The sequence below is a fragment of the Muntiacus reevesi genome, chromosome 3 (assembly GCF_963930625.1).
Source record: "Muntiacus reevesi chromosome 3, mMunRee1.1, whole genome shotgun sequence".
Classification (NCBI taxonomy): Eukaryota; Metazoa; Chordata; class Mammalia; order Artiodactyla; family Cervidae; genus Muntiacus; species Muntiacus reevesi.
In genome coordinates this window covers 250,789,964-250,806,536 of record NC_089251.1, presented here as the reverse complement: position 1 = coordinate 250,806,536, position 16,573 = coordinate 250,789,964, and the positions used below count along the sequence as shown (strand labels likewise).

Here is a 16,573-nt window from a genome sequence, read left to right as displayed (position 1 = left end):
GAATAAATGCAGGCACAATTCTAGACAGTGAATTGTGCCTGGGGAATCCGTCCCCCACCCTGCCTGCCTTACTTGATAGATTGTTTCTTCACTGCAGGTGATTGCTTTCTTCAGCCTCAAGAGTAGAAACTTTTTTATAATGCTTCCTGTGCTTTTATAGCAAAAACCAATATAAATATTTACTGAATCTATAAGTAAAAGAGTATAAAGTCTTATTTATGTTGCTGCATAGAGAAACCATGAAAAACATGTGGAAAGTTGAGTCTGTTTTTCTCCAGGAAGACATTCAACTATATGCTGCGGCAAAGCAAAGATGCTTCGTTTCAGAGGTGACAGACAGATTCTGTTCAGACTTTTGGTTCACAAGATTTCCATTGTTTCTGCATGTGCTTGAATATTGAAATATTTCTCTGACCATTTCTTGGGAAATGATATTGCCTGGCCAACCACATATGTTTGCAATGACAGGTTGCACCCCCAACCCCAACTAACAGGCCACAATGATGGGGCTTCAGATGCAGAACAAGGGGAGAGAAAGTAGGATCAGGCCAATGGCACGAAAGGAAAACCCAAGGCAAGCCATGTGCTGATCAGCAGCCCCACACGCTCCCTCCCAGCATGGCCCCACAGTGGCTATCAGCTCTAATCCCAACCGTCAGGTTTTGCCCCTCACTGGTTCTGCTCCCATGGAGGGGTGTGGAACTTTGTAACAGGGCATTGGGACCCATCATGCCCTCACACGAGGGTAAGATCAGGCGGGACTTTTGCCAGAACCACAAACAGGGGAGGCTGAGGTTCCAGTTCCCTCTGATGCCCTGCGTTGGCCTTCTCTACCACTTCACAGGTCTCCAGGCTCCATCCGCTTGCTGTCCCCTCTGCTTTAGGCATAGCGTCATGGTTCAATATCAGAGTTCACTTATTCCTGTGATTCTTATTAGTGGAAATCCTTTGATAAACCTGTAATTTCAAACTGCAGAAACAAAACCATGTGATGTTCCTTAGCCTTTAGCTGTGTGTTAGTCCACTCACCTGTTCCTTATTGTTCTTAGTCGCTCAGTTGTGGTCGACTCTCTGCGACCCCATGGTCTGCAGCCCACCAGCCTCCTCTGTCCATGGGGATTTTCCAGGCAAGAATACGGGAGTGGTTTGCTATGCCTTCCTCTGGGATTACCAATTTCCAAACCCAGATCCATAATCAAGAGCTGATGTCCTGGACAGCCTCAGCTCTTTCTTACAAAAGTTCTTTCACCTTCTTTCTCCTTCATTTTTTTCTATCTGGTTGTCAAGTTGTTGTCACATTTCTTAGGGAACTATTCTCATTTTCTGTCCTGCTTTATGAGCCTTTCCTTCCACCCCATTGCCTCCAAGGTATTTTCACTTTAATAGGGAATAATTCTCTGATTTATGTTAATGAAACTCTAATGATGATGTTTCAGGCAGGCAGAAGAGAGCCCTCACCTGAAATTTTAGATCTTTCCTCCCAGCCTGGAATGCAAGCAGTTATCGTTTCAACCCGTGTTGAAATCATATTTGTCCATAAAACTGCATTTTTTTCCTTTGCGCCATTCCCACCAACAGTTGGGAATTTCTGACCATCTTTTATAAGTTTCTGTTTGTGAAATTAACATCTGAGTCTGCTCACTAAATTCAAACCTTTAAAAATACTGCAGCATGCTGATGCTAATAGCAGAAAAGTTAAAGGTGCTGGGTGAAGTTTTTGTTTTCTAAGATGCCTAGATTATTCTGAAGCTAATATAGAAGGGCTCTTGGTTAGAGTAGTTAGTATTTAAGCTATAGGAAGCTAACATTTGAAGTGTCTTTTTGTAAATGGAAGCAATGTTGAGTAAGTCTGCATTATTCATTATAGACTCTGTATTACTTCCTAAACGATGACCGAGGTTATCATCTATAAATCTCTTTAGTAATATTGTTTAATTTCCTACCCTCTTTTTATACTCTTCAGGTGGACTTAGAGACGTAGATAAACTACCAGTGAGTGCAGAGCATACCCCCATCCATCTCACAATTATAGAATCCTTGCCATGTGCCCTGTAAGCTACCAGGCACTGTGGAGCATGGAAGAAGCACATCTCAGGTGAGGCTGCAGCTGAGGGGGCAGCAAGGACTCAAGCAAAACCCACACAGCTCAGCACGTTGAGGTTGAGGTGGGCAGGAAGCCATTAAGGTCCAACCGAGGGCATCAGTCAGAGAGGCAGTGTACACACGGCATGGTGGTTCTGTCGGAGTCAAGACTGAAGGCGACAGTTCACTGGGCTGGAAAGGCCGTGCTGGACAGGCAGCACTTGCTTTAGGGTGTTCTTACCTCACAACTTTCTAACAGGTTGCCAGGTGATGTTGATGTAGTTGGTCTGGGGTCCAACTCTGAGAATCACTGGCTTGGGAAACTTTTCTATGAAAAACACAGAAGATATATCTCTGTAGATTCAGAAATAACATAGCTATGTCTCTGTGGGTTTCCTTTGCCCCTGCTTTTTAAAAAATCTTTTGAACACTGTAAATCATTTAATATATCAGATTATCTTTGTAGTCATTATTAGGAAGCCTGCAGACTAATTTCTGGCTATCCTTACAAATGCATTGCTGCTGTGGCATGCATTTTGTCTAGTAACTTCATTTCTGATCATGTTTTACATTCCTATCCTTAGTTTCCCTTTGATTTGTCTTTCTGGCCTATTTTTAATTTCTCTTTTCTCTGTTATTGCCTGGATCTTTGAAATCCACATTAAACATTTTTAACAGATTTAACAAAACAGGTTGTGTCTCTTTCACTGCCACCAGCAACAACAAAACAACCCTTTGATATACTATATTGAGTAAACTTTAGTAAGAAAGCAGTAAACTTTAATAACAGAAACATTTCCTTTTCAAAGAGAAATTACTTTGGAGTGCCAGCCTCACTTAGGACCATAGGCTAGATGAGCAGACATTTGAAATTAAAGTTTCAGATTAACTTAATTTGAAATTAAAGTTTCAACACATCATCTTCTCTTAGGGCTAGTTCTATTTACCAAATACAGTGCTTTTAAGATCACCATAACATACAAAATCCAAGGTGGATTAATCTTGCAATCTTACTTGCAAACAATCTTCTTTCATAAAGCAGCTATGGAAAACATGGAAATACATAGTCATATACTATAGCAACTGCATGTGTTAAAGAGGAAACACTTGATACCTTTCTTTTGAAAACTTGTACTCAATGGTTTGTAAGTAATTTTTATTTACCTGTTTATTTGTGGCTGTGCTGGGCCTTTGTTGCTATGCGAACTTTTTCTCTAGCTGTGGTGAGCGGGGGCTTCTCTCTAGTAGTGATGCCCTGGCTTCTTATTGCCATGGTTTCTTTCCTTGCAGAGCAGAGGCCCTAGGTACCGGGGCTTCAGGAGTTGCAGCACGTGGGTTCAGCAGCTCGGGTCCCAGGCTCTGGAGCACAGGCTCAGTAGTTGAGGTGCAGGGGTTCAGTTGCTCTGAGGCATGTGGGATCTTCCCAAATCAGGGATCGAACCCGTGTCTCCTGCACTGGCCGACGGATTCTTTACCACTTGCCCACCAGGGAAGCCCAGTACTGAATGGTTTTCTACTTTATTTTAAATGTTATATACTAGGAAAAAAGAAAATCTCTTTTGAAATGACTTGTTTCTGTTGAAATGCATTATTTAAATGTTCAGTGCTGCTAATGAGAACTGTTTCTTTGACAAACGTAAATAATGAGGGCATATTATTAGTAGAACTCTCCAACAGCCATGGTTGAAAAGACAGTTCACATAAGGGAAAGTTTTTCTATTTCAAAAGGAGGTAGCCACCATGATGTTTCTTTTTCTTTTGCTTCTCACCATGACAAGAAAAATATGTGGGAATCATGCTTTCTCATGAAGGTTGTGTTGCTGCATGAAGATAACAAAGGCAGTTTCTGAGATTAACAGGAAACAGTTATAGATAAGATTGTTTCACCAAAATAGCTCAAGCAGAAATAAAGGAAAGGCCCTATGGTTTTTAACTTACGGTGAAATTTCTGAAAATCACATATGAAGAGATGATAGACGTTTCATCCTCCTGTTAAGAGGAACAAAGTAATAGGTCTGTTCAAGCCTAGAAAACCAAAGTGAATTATACAATAATTGAGAATAATTAAATTTTAGCAAGAGAAGGGAAATGTTGCACCCAGAGTTTGTATTTCTTTAAACTTTGCTCTCTTTTTCAATATAGTGATATTGACTACTAATCTTCCTTGCTTTTATACACTTAAAAAAGACAAATATATAAAATGCCATTTGACTTACTTAGCCCTGTAATGGGAAGCTCTGCCATTCCATGGAAAACTTAGGTATTCACAGGTACCAGGACCCTAGGGACTTCCCCAGCCTCTAGGGAAGTTCTTCTCAAACATGAGTGTGTATAAGGATCACCTGGGGATTGTGTCCAGTTAAGAACCCATGTTAAACTACAGAGGAATCAGAATAAAGCTATGGACCGCCTTCCCCAAATCACACATAAACACATTCAAGCCAATCTGCCTACATGATTCAGGAACCTAATTCCTGCTCTAAGGGGTGTATTTGAAAACCTCAGTATAAAGTGACTATAAATGTTACAGTGATCTATACAGCTACAGAGAAGGGCACGGTCACTGTGGGATAAGAAGGGATGAGTGAATGGGAATGAACTTCTACAGAAGATGAGACTTGAATTTCAACTGGCAGAGTAAGGAGGAAGTCAAGCCCTGTGGCTGGAAGGGTAGAATAATCTGAAGCCATGGAGGTAGAGATGAGAAAAAGGAGGATAAATTCCCCAGCCTGACGGTTCCATGGAAAACTAGAAGATGACAACCCGGGATGGGCAATGTGGAGCCAGTTTCTGAAGAACCTTGGATGCCAACTAAGGAATTCACTTCATTTAACAGGCCACATTCAGTCCTTAAAGACATTTAAAGAGGGAATGACATAGTAAAAACAGTATGGGCTGAATTAAAAGGATAAAGTCTAAGTTTTTACATGTAAACATATACTATGTTTATTATTGGCTTTAGCATGAGATAGAATAGGGCCTTGTAATTCTTTTTTAAAAACTATTTCTTGGCAATTCTTGGACATTTATATTCACTCTTAGGTTCTAAATTTTACTGCTTCTGCATATAAATTTAGCCCATGAACTGCAGAGTTTGACTATACCATTGTGTGCCTGGCCCCAAGAGCACGAGGAGGACTCAGATCTTCTCATCCCTGCCACCTGTGCCAGCAGATGGCTGCCCAGCATTTTCTAGTTTCTGTGTTGTGTGTAGATGAGTGAGCCTGTGTAGCCTGCGAATGTGCTGGGCCCACACCTTCTTGGTCAACTGATGGTGCACTACCTAAGCTTTGTTGCTCCCTCTCTTTGAAATTCTGTGTCTTTCCCAAGTTTCACATGCAGTAGAGAAGCCTGTGAGGCACCTAAATACCCCATCTTTCCCTTTTCAGAAGCTGGTGTGAGTTAAGTAAGCAGCGTCATATACTGTGCTGCGCTCAGTCATGTCTGACTCATTGCAACCCCAGGGAATGGAGCCTACCAGGCGCCTCTGTCCATGGGATTTCCCAGGCAAGAATACTGGAATGGGTTGCTCTTCCCTTCTCCAAGGGGTCTTCCTCACCCAAGGATCAAAGGATTGAAGCCTCATCTCTTGAGTCTCCTGCATTGGTAGGAGGATTCTTTACCACTAGCACTAGCTGGGAAGCAAGCCCTCATACTGAGATTCATAAGGACCTGTGTCCTCCTCTCTTTAGGAGGAATAAAATTAGTTACAATTTCTTCCTTCACCACCAGAGAGGGGACTGGGTACCATCCAAATTACTAGTTACTTCTGGCTATCCTTACAAATGACTAGTAACTTTTGTACTACTAGTCCCTCTAAAGCCTGAGTGCATGTGTTTTGAGCATATTTCAGCTGTGTCCCAGATGTCCAAGAGAAACCTTCCCAGAAGCCCATCTGGACAGAAGGCTCCCTCGTCTCCCTGCTCTCCATCCACCATCCCACCTGCTTGCTGCTTCCCTTGTTTTACTCTGCTACCTTGCCCAGCCAAGCGTGGTGTCAGGGTCCCATCAGTGCTCTGCTGGTCGGTGCGAGCTAAGGTCTTTTGCCTGAAGTCTGCCTCTGCTCCTGCGGAAGACAGGTTAGTTTTTTCAGGATGGTCTTGAGAGTGTTGAGCTGATTCTGTGTTCACATTAATCAAAACAAAGCTAACACCTGGAGCTTATTCCAAGAGCAGTTGTGAGTTTAGAGACCTCCCCAAGTGGATTCATGCAAGTACATTGTCCCTTCAAATGGGTTCAGGTTGACCATCATAAAAAATGGATCAAGAGGCTAGTCATGCAGGAATTCCAAGCACTGTTCACAGTGCACCTACATTTGCTGCATAATGCAGGCTTAGGAAACCCTTTGGCTTGGCAGTAGTCCATTTTTAGAGGCAGTATTGTAGTTAGGAGCCAGGCTTTAGAAAAGATGCCTCAGGTTCAAATCCATCTCTATCAATCACAACTGTGCAAATGTGAACAAATTGTCTATCATCTGTTCCAGTTGCCTCATCTGTAACATGGGATTAGGAATATTCCCTACCTCTAGGGTCCTTGTGAAAGTCAAATGAATTAACATACATACAGTGCTAGAAGAGTGCCTGTCATGTATGTACTAAGTGCTATAACAGTGCTGGCAAAACAAAGAACTTTGCAGTCCCTTCTGGATCACCACAGTCCAGGGTCCTGTCTTCATTATTTCATTCATCCCAGGATCTTCTTGTCAAGAGGGATAAGTGGGTGAGTGGCTCGGACTGGCAACACAGTTCCCCCTTTCAATTGCTAGGGCAGGACCACCATCCACTTTGTTGTTTCTTCCCATTTTCTGAACATCATAAAATGTAATATTCATGTGTCAAGGGATCCAGGCTAGTATTTTAACATTTTACAGCCTCTTTGTAAAGCTACCTTTTCAGTTTTAGAGGAGGCAGTTTTATGACTCCCTTTGATAACCACTTAACTATGAAGACCCAAACAAAGAAGAGGAATGGTCAGAGGATATCAGGAACTCCCAGACAGCTAGAGTCTCACTTCTTGAACATTATTCAAATTAGCTCCAAGACTCATAATTCTGTGTTTTCATTTATTGCTGCAATAAAGTAAATGGTTCTTTTATCCAAATGTTATTTCCTGGCTATTAATTCAGTAGCTATTTTGGATTGTAGCACTCCTCTTTGATTTAGGGAAATGGTACCTTATAAATATTTAAAAGTTGAAGACTGACAGTTGGGAGAAATTGACTTTGATTTGTTTTGTTAATATCCTATGGCTAGAGTCATTACAGATTTGGAAGATGCGGTCCCATTCTCTACTTATAAGAGATGGGGTGCTTGTGGCTCTATAACAAGGAAATTTGGGGATGCTCTTCTCAAACATCTTGTGGACTAGATCTCCGTGTACGCCTCCAGGGGACACACACGACTCTTTCTTCTTCATATATTTCTCCAGAAACTACTTTTGAACCCAAGAATGTAGTTGAAAACTATCAATACTTCTCAAAATAGCTGAAAAGGGTCATAGGCTTGGGACTTTCTCTGCATCTACGAGTGTCAGCAAGGGCTTACAACTGGGCACAGGATGATCTATACACTGGTATGATTTAACCATGGATCAATCAACCTATTAGGGGGAAAAAGACAAGGTCAATAAGGATGGGTCTTGGTGAACCAGAGGTCATCCTACATTTTTCAACCTAATGTTCTTATTTCCTTTCCATTAACATTTCATAATGAAAAAATGCCTATATTCTTTAATTTTTAAGATAATTAAGTGAATTTAGTGCCTTTGAAGGATAGAGGATTTATAATGGCATCAGGGAATACACGATAAATAACCCGCGAGACAAGGGCCACCTGGAGAGCAGTAGTGCAGTCCTCATCCTCATTGCTGCTTCTTAGCAACGAGCTGTAAGAGGGTTATCTTCCTGGGCCAGTGCAGAACCAAACTCCTCTCCTTAGACCAGAAAGGCCTGCGTGTTCTGGGACAGGGCTTCTACCCTCTTGGGAAGTGGTTTTCCAGCTGTATTTGAATTTGAACAAATTATAACAAACACAGAACATTCTAAGTACATGGCATTCTCTGTATGCAAAGCCCTGAAATGTGTGATGGAAGCAGACCGTCATTCTGGAGCTTCTCTAAGGGAAAGAAACATGCCATCTGCCTCTGAGATCATTACAGCCTAGTGAGTGAGGTCAGGATGACACAAGTGAACATGCCAGGACACAGAAGCAGAGAGAGAGGTCTTCATGGTTGCAGCCAGCCTCGTGCACATAGGTACAAAGGGACTTCGTCCAAAGACTGGCTTACCTGTGAGCTCTCCAAGCTGACCATTAAGGCACTATTCAATAAAGATCATTTCAGTGATTACTAGATAAAGATGGTAGAGTGAATACACTCATTTTCTTTTGTTCAAGCCCAACTACAATAACAACAAAAGGACATTTTTAAGGGCATATATTCTCAAAGATATAGAAATTGGGCAAGGACTTAACAATGATAAACTTTCAAAAGCTAGAAAACAGATGGATAAATATTAAGTAATTCTGCAAACCCAAGAAAGACAAACTACCAGTGGGAAAAGCTGAAAGGTAAACAGGTTTATACCACAGACCCCTCCCCATCAAACAGCTCAGAAACTGGCTAAGTAAGTACCTTTGGAAATAGAGATGAAGGGAAGGCTATAAACAAGAAACAGAATCTAAGAAGCAGTTTGACCTCCAGATTCTTTATCCCACCCTCCACTCTGACTAAAGGCTTATCCTCTGAAGAGGGTATAACAGCAGGTCTCTGGGATGGGGTTAAACAAGTGCAGAGCTTGAGGGTAGGAATACAGGCTGAAAACAAGAGGATTGAATGAAGTTATAGACCAGTGCTGTGTTTCTTCTCCAATTCCTGTTCCTGTAATACCAGAAGATTCTTCTCTGGGGAAGCTGAGTAGCTAAAGTGCAAAGACCCAAAGTTACAGACATTTGATGGCTTTCCCAAGGAAAGGGGTCAGTCAGATCCCTGTCCAGAGAAGCCCCCAGAAGCTCTGATGGAAGGAGCTGTCAGGGCTCTGCTTTTAAACAGGGACAGAAAACCGAAGATCACCACACAGCTGGTCCAAGTCTCTACTACCTCTAAAGCCTTGACTATGTTAAAATGATTTAAGGAAGGATAAACTGACTGAGAAAGAGACTGAACTATCAACCATGAGTGGATTAAGAATGTGTTTACCATTGTGCTGAATACCTAGAATGGAATATTATTCAGCTTTAAAAAAGAAGGAAATACTTTTCTATGGTACCTTGTGGATGACCCCTGAAGACATTTTGCTAAGTGAAGTAAGCCAATCACAAAAGGACAGGTACTGCATGATACCATATCTGAGGTTTCTAAAGAAGTCAAACTCATAGAGAGAAATAAGAATGATTGTTTCCGGGGGCATGGGGGGCACTGGCGAATGGAAAGTTGTTCATTGAGTACAATTTCAGTCTTGCAAGATGAAAAAGTTCTAGACATCTGTTGTACAATAATGTAAGTACAGTAAATAATACTGTGCACTTTTAAAAATTTTAGAGGATAAATTTATGCCATATTTTTTTAAGGGAAGCTCCAGTGGCTTGGTGGTAAAGAATCCTCCTGCCAATGCAAGAGACATAAGAGACACAGCTTCTGTCCCTGGGTCAGGAAGATCCCCTGGAGAAGGGAATGGCAATCCACTCCAGTACTCCTGCCTGGGAAATTCCATGGACAGAGGAACCTGGCAGGCTACAGTCCATGGGGTCACAAAGAATCAGACAGGACTTGGGGATGAAACAACAACAATGTATGTTTTTTTTTTAACCGCAATAAAAAAGAGAGAGGCTAAAACAAAATGAAGAGAGTGACATAAACTCTGAAGGGAGAAGAAAATGTCAAGTAGAATTATTGACATCCTCAGAGTGGTAAGAGAAGATACTGTATCCATGAAGCAAAATTAAGGTGCTATTAAAAAATAATAAAAAAAAAAAACCCAGACAAAAAGAAAACTCTTAGAAAGGAAAGCTGTAGTATTAAAATATTAAGGAGAAGTTATATTTCCTAGAAAGAGCAAAAAGAAATAAAATTAAATACAGGACAGGAGGGAAAGGAAAAAAGAAAAAAACAGCCCAAAGTTCAGATAAAGGGAATTCCAGAAAACTAACAGATGGGAAAAAAATCATTAAAGAGTGCATTTTCCATTTTAGAATTGCAGTTCATGGTTTTCCATATTAAAAGACACACAAAGTACCTAGGGTTATAAAGGAAAATAAGCTCACACCTCGGCACCTTTTCATGACATTTCAGAACTCTAGAAGCAAAAAGAAGATCCCACAAAAGCAAAGAGGGAGAAGGAATCATTTCCAAAGTCGATGGGTTCACAATAGCTTCTGACTTCTCCAAAGTAGATCTAAAACTAAAAGAGAATGCCCTCAACATTCTATTGGCATGACTTCCAACCTAGAAACTGATATATAGACAAACCTTCAATCAAATGTGACAATAATATGAAAACATACCAGACATGCAAGCTCTCATAAATTTACCTAGCACATGCATCTTTTCTTGGGAAGCTATTGTAAGATGTGTCTAACCAAAATAAGAAGAGAGCCAGGAAAGAGAAAGATGTGGGATACAGAAATAAAAGAGAGATGAAGGCACCCCCATAATTATGGTGAAGAAACGTCTAGGATGAAGCTATATACGAGGCAGAGAAGACTGCAAGTCCCGATTATAGTTCAGAAAGTTCCAACGGAGATTTCTTCATAAAACTGTTGGAATATCCAAAGCATCTGAACATTTTCAGATGATATTTAGATAATTAGTGGAGAGTTTAGAGGTTGAATTAGTGATCAAGGTGGAGAAAACTAAGTTCACATTAAAGAAGACAGTTCTTAACTGTGAGGATACAAAATTCCATCAAGGAAAAGTAATCATAGTAAATTGCATGACTTAGCTGTGAATTTCTTTTACAGAGTCATTACACTATAAATCCTGAATATTTCTCTAAACCAAGTTACTATATTATTATACTGAGGAGTAAGAAGGGATGGTCTATGAGGTAGCAAAAGTTGATAGATACAGAATAAGACAGCTTCATCTTCAACAGGGAGGAAGCTAATAGATAATGCTTAAAACGGAATATCATTTAAAAATAAAATCACAAGCACCTTCCTTAGCCAAATAAAAAAAAATGTATCTAGATGATTTGAAAGTGGTTTCCTCTAAGTAAGGGAAAGTTTTGGCACTCAAAGAATTCTGCTAGTGTGTGTCACTAACCTTGCAGATCTAACTCACTCTTAAAACTATGTGCATGTATAACTTTGATTTTAAATTATTTCTAAAGCAAAAAAAGAAAAAAAAAAAAAAAAAACACAACCAGATAATAAAGTGCTTAACATGAGTCCAGGAACTCCAAACAAGGACACCTCCACACAAAGACCGTTTCCATGACCACCATGTTGGAATTTCACAAACCTTACCTTTTTCATTCCTAGGAGTTAGATTCTACAAATATGTTACTATAGTAGAGTGATTCACTGAAAGATAAGCCGACTAGTTTTTTTTGAGCTACTACTTTTAAACTGTATTTGTGTATTCATTTTTGACTATACTGGGTCTTCCTTGCTGTGTGCAGGCTTTCCCCTGTCGTGGGCAGGCTTCTCACTGCAGTGGCTTATCTTGTTGCAAAGCGTGGGCTCTAGGGTGTATATGCTTCAGCAGTTGTGGTTCCCAGACTCTAGAGCACAGGTTCTATAGTTGCGGCTCAGGGACTTAGTTGCTCTATGGCGTGTGGGATCCTCCTGAATCGGGGATCCAGCCTGTGTCTCCTGCATTGGCAGGCAGACTCCCCACCACTGAGCCACCAGAGAAGCCCCCAAGCTGATTAATTTTTAATAAAATTAAGCAGCAGAATAGCAGGCAGATAGTCTCTATGTAGTTGTTCATTGTTCTTCCACGTTGTGGTGAATAACCAGTGCTTGATTTTAGCCTAGAGATGTGTGTTTCTGTGGAGGAGAATGGGGCTGGGAAGGAAGGGTTGATTCAGTGGTTTCTGGGATGCTTACAGGGAGGAGAACTGGATTTTATTGCTCAGTCTAAGTGGTCCCAGAGCATAAATTACTCCTTGGATAATTTACACCCAGTGAATAGACTAGGACTCTGAATACAGAATGGTCCCTGATAATCCGAAAACATAGAAATGATTCCCTTACCAAGCGTGACCCAAAGAATATGGTAAACCCAGTGAAACTAGAAACAAGAAAAATATTCCCAAAGAATTTTTCTTGCCTTTAAATTTGAGTAGGGCAACAGATTGACAGCTGCCTAACATGAGTGTTTTGAAAACACTGAATCTGTACGACCAGTATTATAACGATGTTGTGATGCTTTTATAGAATGACACTAAACTATATTGCAAATTTATTCCTTCAATGAAACATATGCCGTCATTAACCCTCCAAACATCTCTATCCTATGAAGAAACACATTTTGCACTAGAGACGTGTTGTCTAATCCCTTCCATCTTTCTGAATATGCAGAATGCGTGGGTAACAAAGAGCAACTGCATAGCGACAGGATATACGGCTGCAAGAAAGACGGCAGAGTGTGTATTCCCCTGTCCTTCTCCCAAATAACAGCAATTAAAATTCACAGCTGCTGCCTGCCTGGATGTTTTTTGCATTCGGTGCTCTGTAATATGCATCTGAATATACTGTCTGGCTGCAGTTTCAGTAAACTAGACAGCTTTGTATTCTAAATTCAGCAGACTAGATCCAGTGTGTATATTTTTTCTCCAGATTAACTTCCCTCTCCCTTCTCCCCTCCCCTCCTCTTCGTTTGCTTGGGGGATGAGCAGTTCAGAAACAAAAGACATTTCTAGCTCAGAGTTTAGCTGTATCAGAGTGTAAGTGCAGGTCAGGTCTGATTTATGTGGCATGTCTGATAAGCAGGAGAGGAGAGCAGGATGAAGGGCTTGGAAAGGCTGGTGAACTTGGCTTGACTTATATCTGGTGCTTTTGTAGGCAGCCAACATACCCCTGGTGTCAGAACTTGCCATCGACGACATACACTTTGATGACTTTTCTCTCGACGTTGATGCCATGATCACGGCTGCTCTTCGGATGTTCATGGAGCTGGGGATGGTACAGAAATTCAAGATTGACTATGAGGTAAGATGTTCGGTCATGGGGATCCCAGGAGTGCACCCAAGAATAACGTGGTAGCCACTTTGAGCCTTGGGTTTCCCAAATATAAATCAGGGGTGATCATACTTTCCCTGCATACCTGGTGGGATTACTGTGGGAAATGTGTGAGATGTTTGTGGAAGGACCTCAATGCTGAGGGTTCCTCAGACATAAGGTATCATTTTGATCATGGCCCACTGGAGACACATGCAGTTGCCTGATGTAAACTTTCCCTTCCCATTTCAGACACTGTGTAGGTGGCTTCTGACAGTGAGGAAGAATTACCGAATGGTTCTATACCACAACTGGAGACACGCCTTCAACGTGTGCCAGCTGATGTTCGCCATGTTGACTGTAAGTGTGTTCGGTGACAGTGGAAGGTCACCTGTCACTTGTGAGGACCTACTGGCTTCCCCTTCACATTCCCATTTCTCTGACAAACTGCCCAGTGATTAACTTCATGTTGGAACTTACCTGGGAGTGTTGGGAGTGTATATTTCACAACGACCTCTGAGCTTTAAGGCTGTAAAATCATTGACACCTTGGAGCAGGTATAGTCTTTGAATGATTGCTTGAGTCTCTTTTTAATGTTTTATCCTGGGAAACTTGTTTTTTATAAACAAAAGAAATGCTTGGGTTTTCAAAGCCACCTTTTTTGCAGAGGATGTGGGGATGAATGACTAAACAAAGAGATCTGCTGGATAAGACCTCATAGGCTAGTGGAAAGCCAAAGAAGGGATGTGTGAACATTACCCACAGCGACATGGGAATCCTGAGAGATGCTTATCTGGAGAAGGTCTAGGGAGGCCCTGGGAAGGAAGGAGTAGGAGGGTATGTTCTCAGGGTTTAGGGCACACCAGGCTTCAAAGCTCTGCTCCAGGCACTGTAACCTAGTAAACGTGGCCAGTCTGTTTTATAGAAACAGCTGGGGCAGCTGGCCAGAGGTAAGCCTTGGAATTTAATCTAAAAGCAAATGTTTGTGGCAAAGACTAAAATAGAATCCTCTCTTCATCTCCATTTTCTGGCAAGAAATAAGGCTCATTTGGTCTTATTTCAACTCACACTGTCAAGCTATTATCAATTAAAATGGTTTCTGGCTTAAATATATTGGTTTCTTTAGCCTCAAGGTGATATGTACATACATGTGTGTCCATATGTGTGTACGTAAGCATACCTGCCACACAGAAAAAGAGAAGATGAGTTTAAGAGTCTCATAACGTAAATCTAAACACCTTACATCTTTGCACCCAGATTAAAATTTAAATCCGAAAGAGGGAACGCCCAATGACAAATATTTTCCTTTGGTCCATGTGAAGGAAGATTTCTGCTCCTTCCTCGTGAAGTGCTCTGTGCTCCTCTCTGCCTACTAAAATTTTGCTCATTCTTTAAAATACATTGATCTAATGCTGACTTTCCCATGAAGTCTTTCCTTTTCAATAATCATCAATAATTTCAATAATCATCAGTAATCGTCAATAATTACTTATTTCCCTGCACTGTGTCTTGCACACACATCTTTCTTCCTGCTGTGCATCTGAAGTTCAAGATCTCTCATTCTCCTGCAAAGTAAGCAGCTTGAGGCTAAAGAGGTCATTTCTTGTTCTTGCAATAACCTTCATTTACTTGCTCAACACCTATCCGTTGAGCTTGTCACCAGCACCCTCTACTCAATCCTGTACTTGGTAAGCTTTCAACAAATTTGTGTTGGATTGATTTGAACTGAAATACACATATAGCATAAGAAAATGGGACCAAAATGTCTTCACTTTTACACTCAAGGACTTGTTTTTTTGCGGGGAGGAGAAGGGTGTCCACAACTGCTGAAGGAGCAAGACAAATAACCTGGAAAAACTGGACATCTCACTGTAACATACACCATGAAAGCAGGCAGCCAGTCAAGTGAGGAAGGAAGAAGCTTTGAGTTATGACCCTTAAATGTTTAAGAACCAATGTTTCATGAAAAAAAAGCCTCTCATTTTACTTTTCCGAATCAGATCTCATAGACAAGTAATAATTTTTTGTGTCCAGAGTTCATGTATATGGCTCACAGAGGATATCCAATAAAGAAATTATTAACCTATTATTTTGGAAAACCTGTGGATTTATGGTGAATCACCAAGATAAGGAAGCAGGAACCTTGTTCAATGAAGGACTGAATTGTGTGAAATGTTAGTTGCTTGTCTTGTCCAACTCTTTGCATCCCCATGGATTGTAGTCCAACAGGCTCTCTGTCCATGGAGTGGGTAGCCATTCCCTTCTCCAAGTAGGAAACTTGTTCAGCGAGGGATTAAAGATGTCCTAAACAGAAACAGATTATACAATAAGCCTTAAAATAGTCCATCCTAAAGGAAACCAGTCCTGAATATTCATTGGAAGGGCTGATGCTGAAGCTGAAACTCCAGTACTTTGGCCACCCGATGCAAAGAACCTACTCATTGGAACTGATCCTGATGCTGGGAAAGATTGAAGGCAGGAGGAGAAGGGGATGACAGAGGATGAGAAGGTTGGATGGCATCACCCACTCTATGGACATGAGTTTGAGTAAGCTCCAGGAGTTGGTGATGGACAGGGAAGCCCAGCATGCTGCAGTCCATGGGGTCGCAAAGAGTCAGATATGACTGAGTAACTGAACTGAACTAAAAGAGTTGGAATAGAGGAAACTGATAAGAACTGCATGGTCAAGTGGACATTTAGGAGAAAAGGGAATTCATACCCAGTTTTCTTTAGTAAATTTTTCCACAGTATGGACAATCTTGATCCTTTTCAAGAAACTGAAGAAAGCAGAACTCTCAGAATGTTACCACCATGGAGATACTCATTCTGCCTAAATATTTGAAGGGTAGAGTTGTTTTTGCAAGTCTGCACAGCAACATTGAAGAGCAGCACTGTTTGAGAAAGTCTGGGTTTTGTTTTTGTATTAATGCTAGCTCAAAAAGAGAAGAATTTACTCTTAGAATTCTCTTGGCCAGGGGGAGAAGGGGCTAGAGGTTGAAAAATAAAAGCATGACTTTGGAAAGAATACCTTGGTGAATGTTATTTTTTTTCTCCTTTGCCCTGCATAGAATAGCCACATTTGGAAAAGATATTATTTTCTGTTCTTTAAATGTTTCCGAACTAAGGGTTACAGTAAGTTGAAAATGTCAACTTTGTCGGTAACATAAGCATTCTCCTCTCCCACTTGACCATAGTCAGACTGGTTAATCAGAATGTTATCACTAAGAAAGTAAATATTGAGATAACAGAGATTACTTGATTAGGGGCAAAAAAGTGAGCGTAATTCGCTCATCAATTCTAACTTCTGGAATACGACGTTAGTAGGCAAAGGA

The 16,573-nt window shown here is 41.0% G+C and overlaps 1 protein-coding gene across 1 annotated transcript in view; it reads left to right on the top strand.

Annotated features, from left to right (window-relative positions):
• Positions 1-16,573, top strand: part of PDE11A (phosphodiesterase 11A) — a 426,109-nt gene that overhangs the window by 314,148 nt on the left and 95,388 nt on the right. Inside the window, exons 11-12 of the mRNA XM_065929000.1 lie at positions 13,086-13,232; positions 13,494-13,601. Of these exons, the coding sequence (XP_065785072.1) occupies positions 13,086-13,232; positions 13,494-13,601 (255 nt within the window). The remainder of the gene's footprint in view (positions 1-13,085; positions 13,233-13,493; positions 13,602-16,573) is intronic.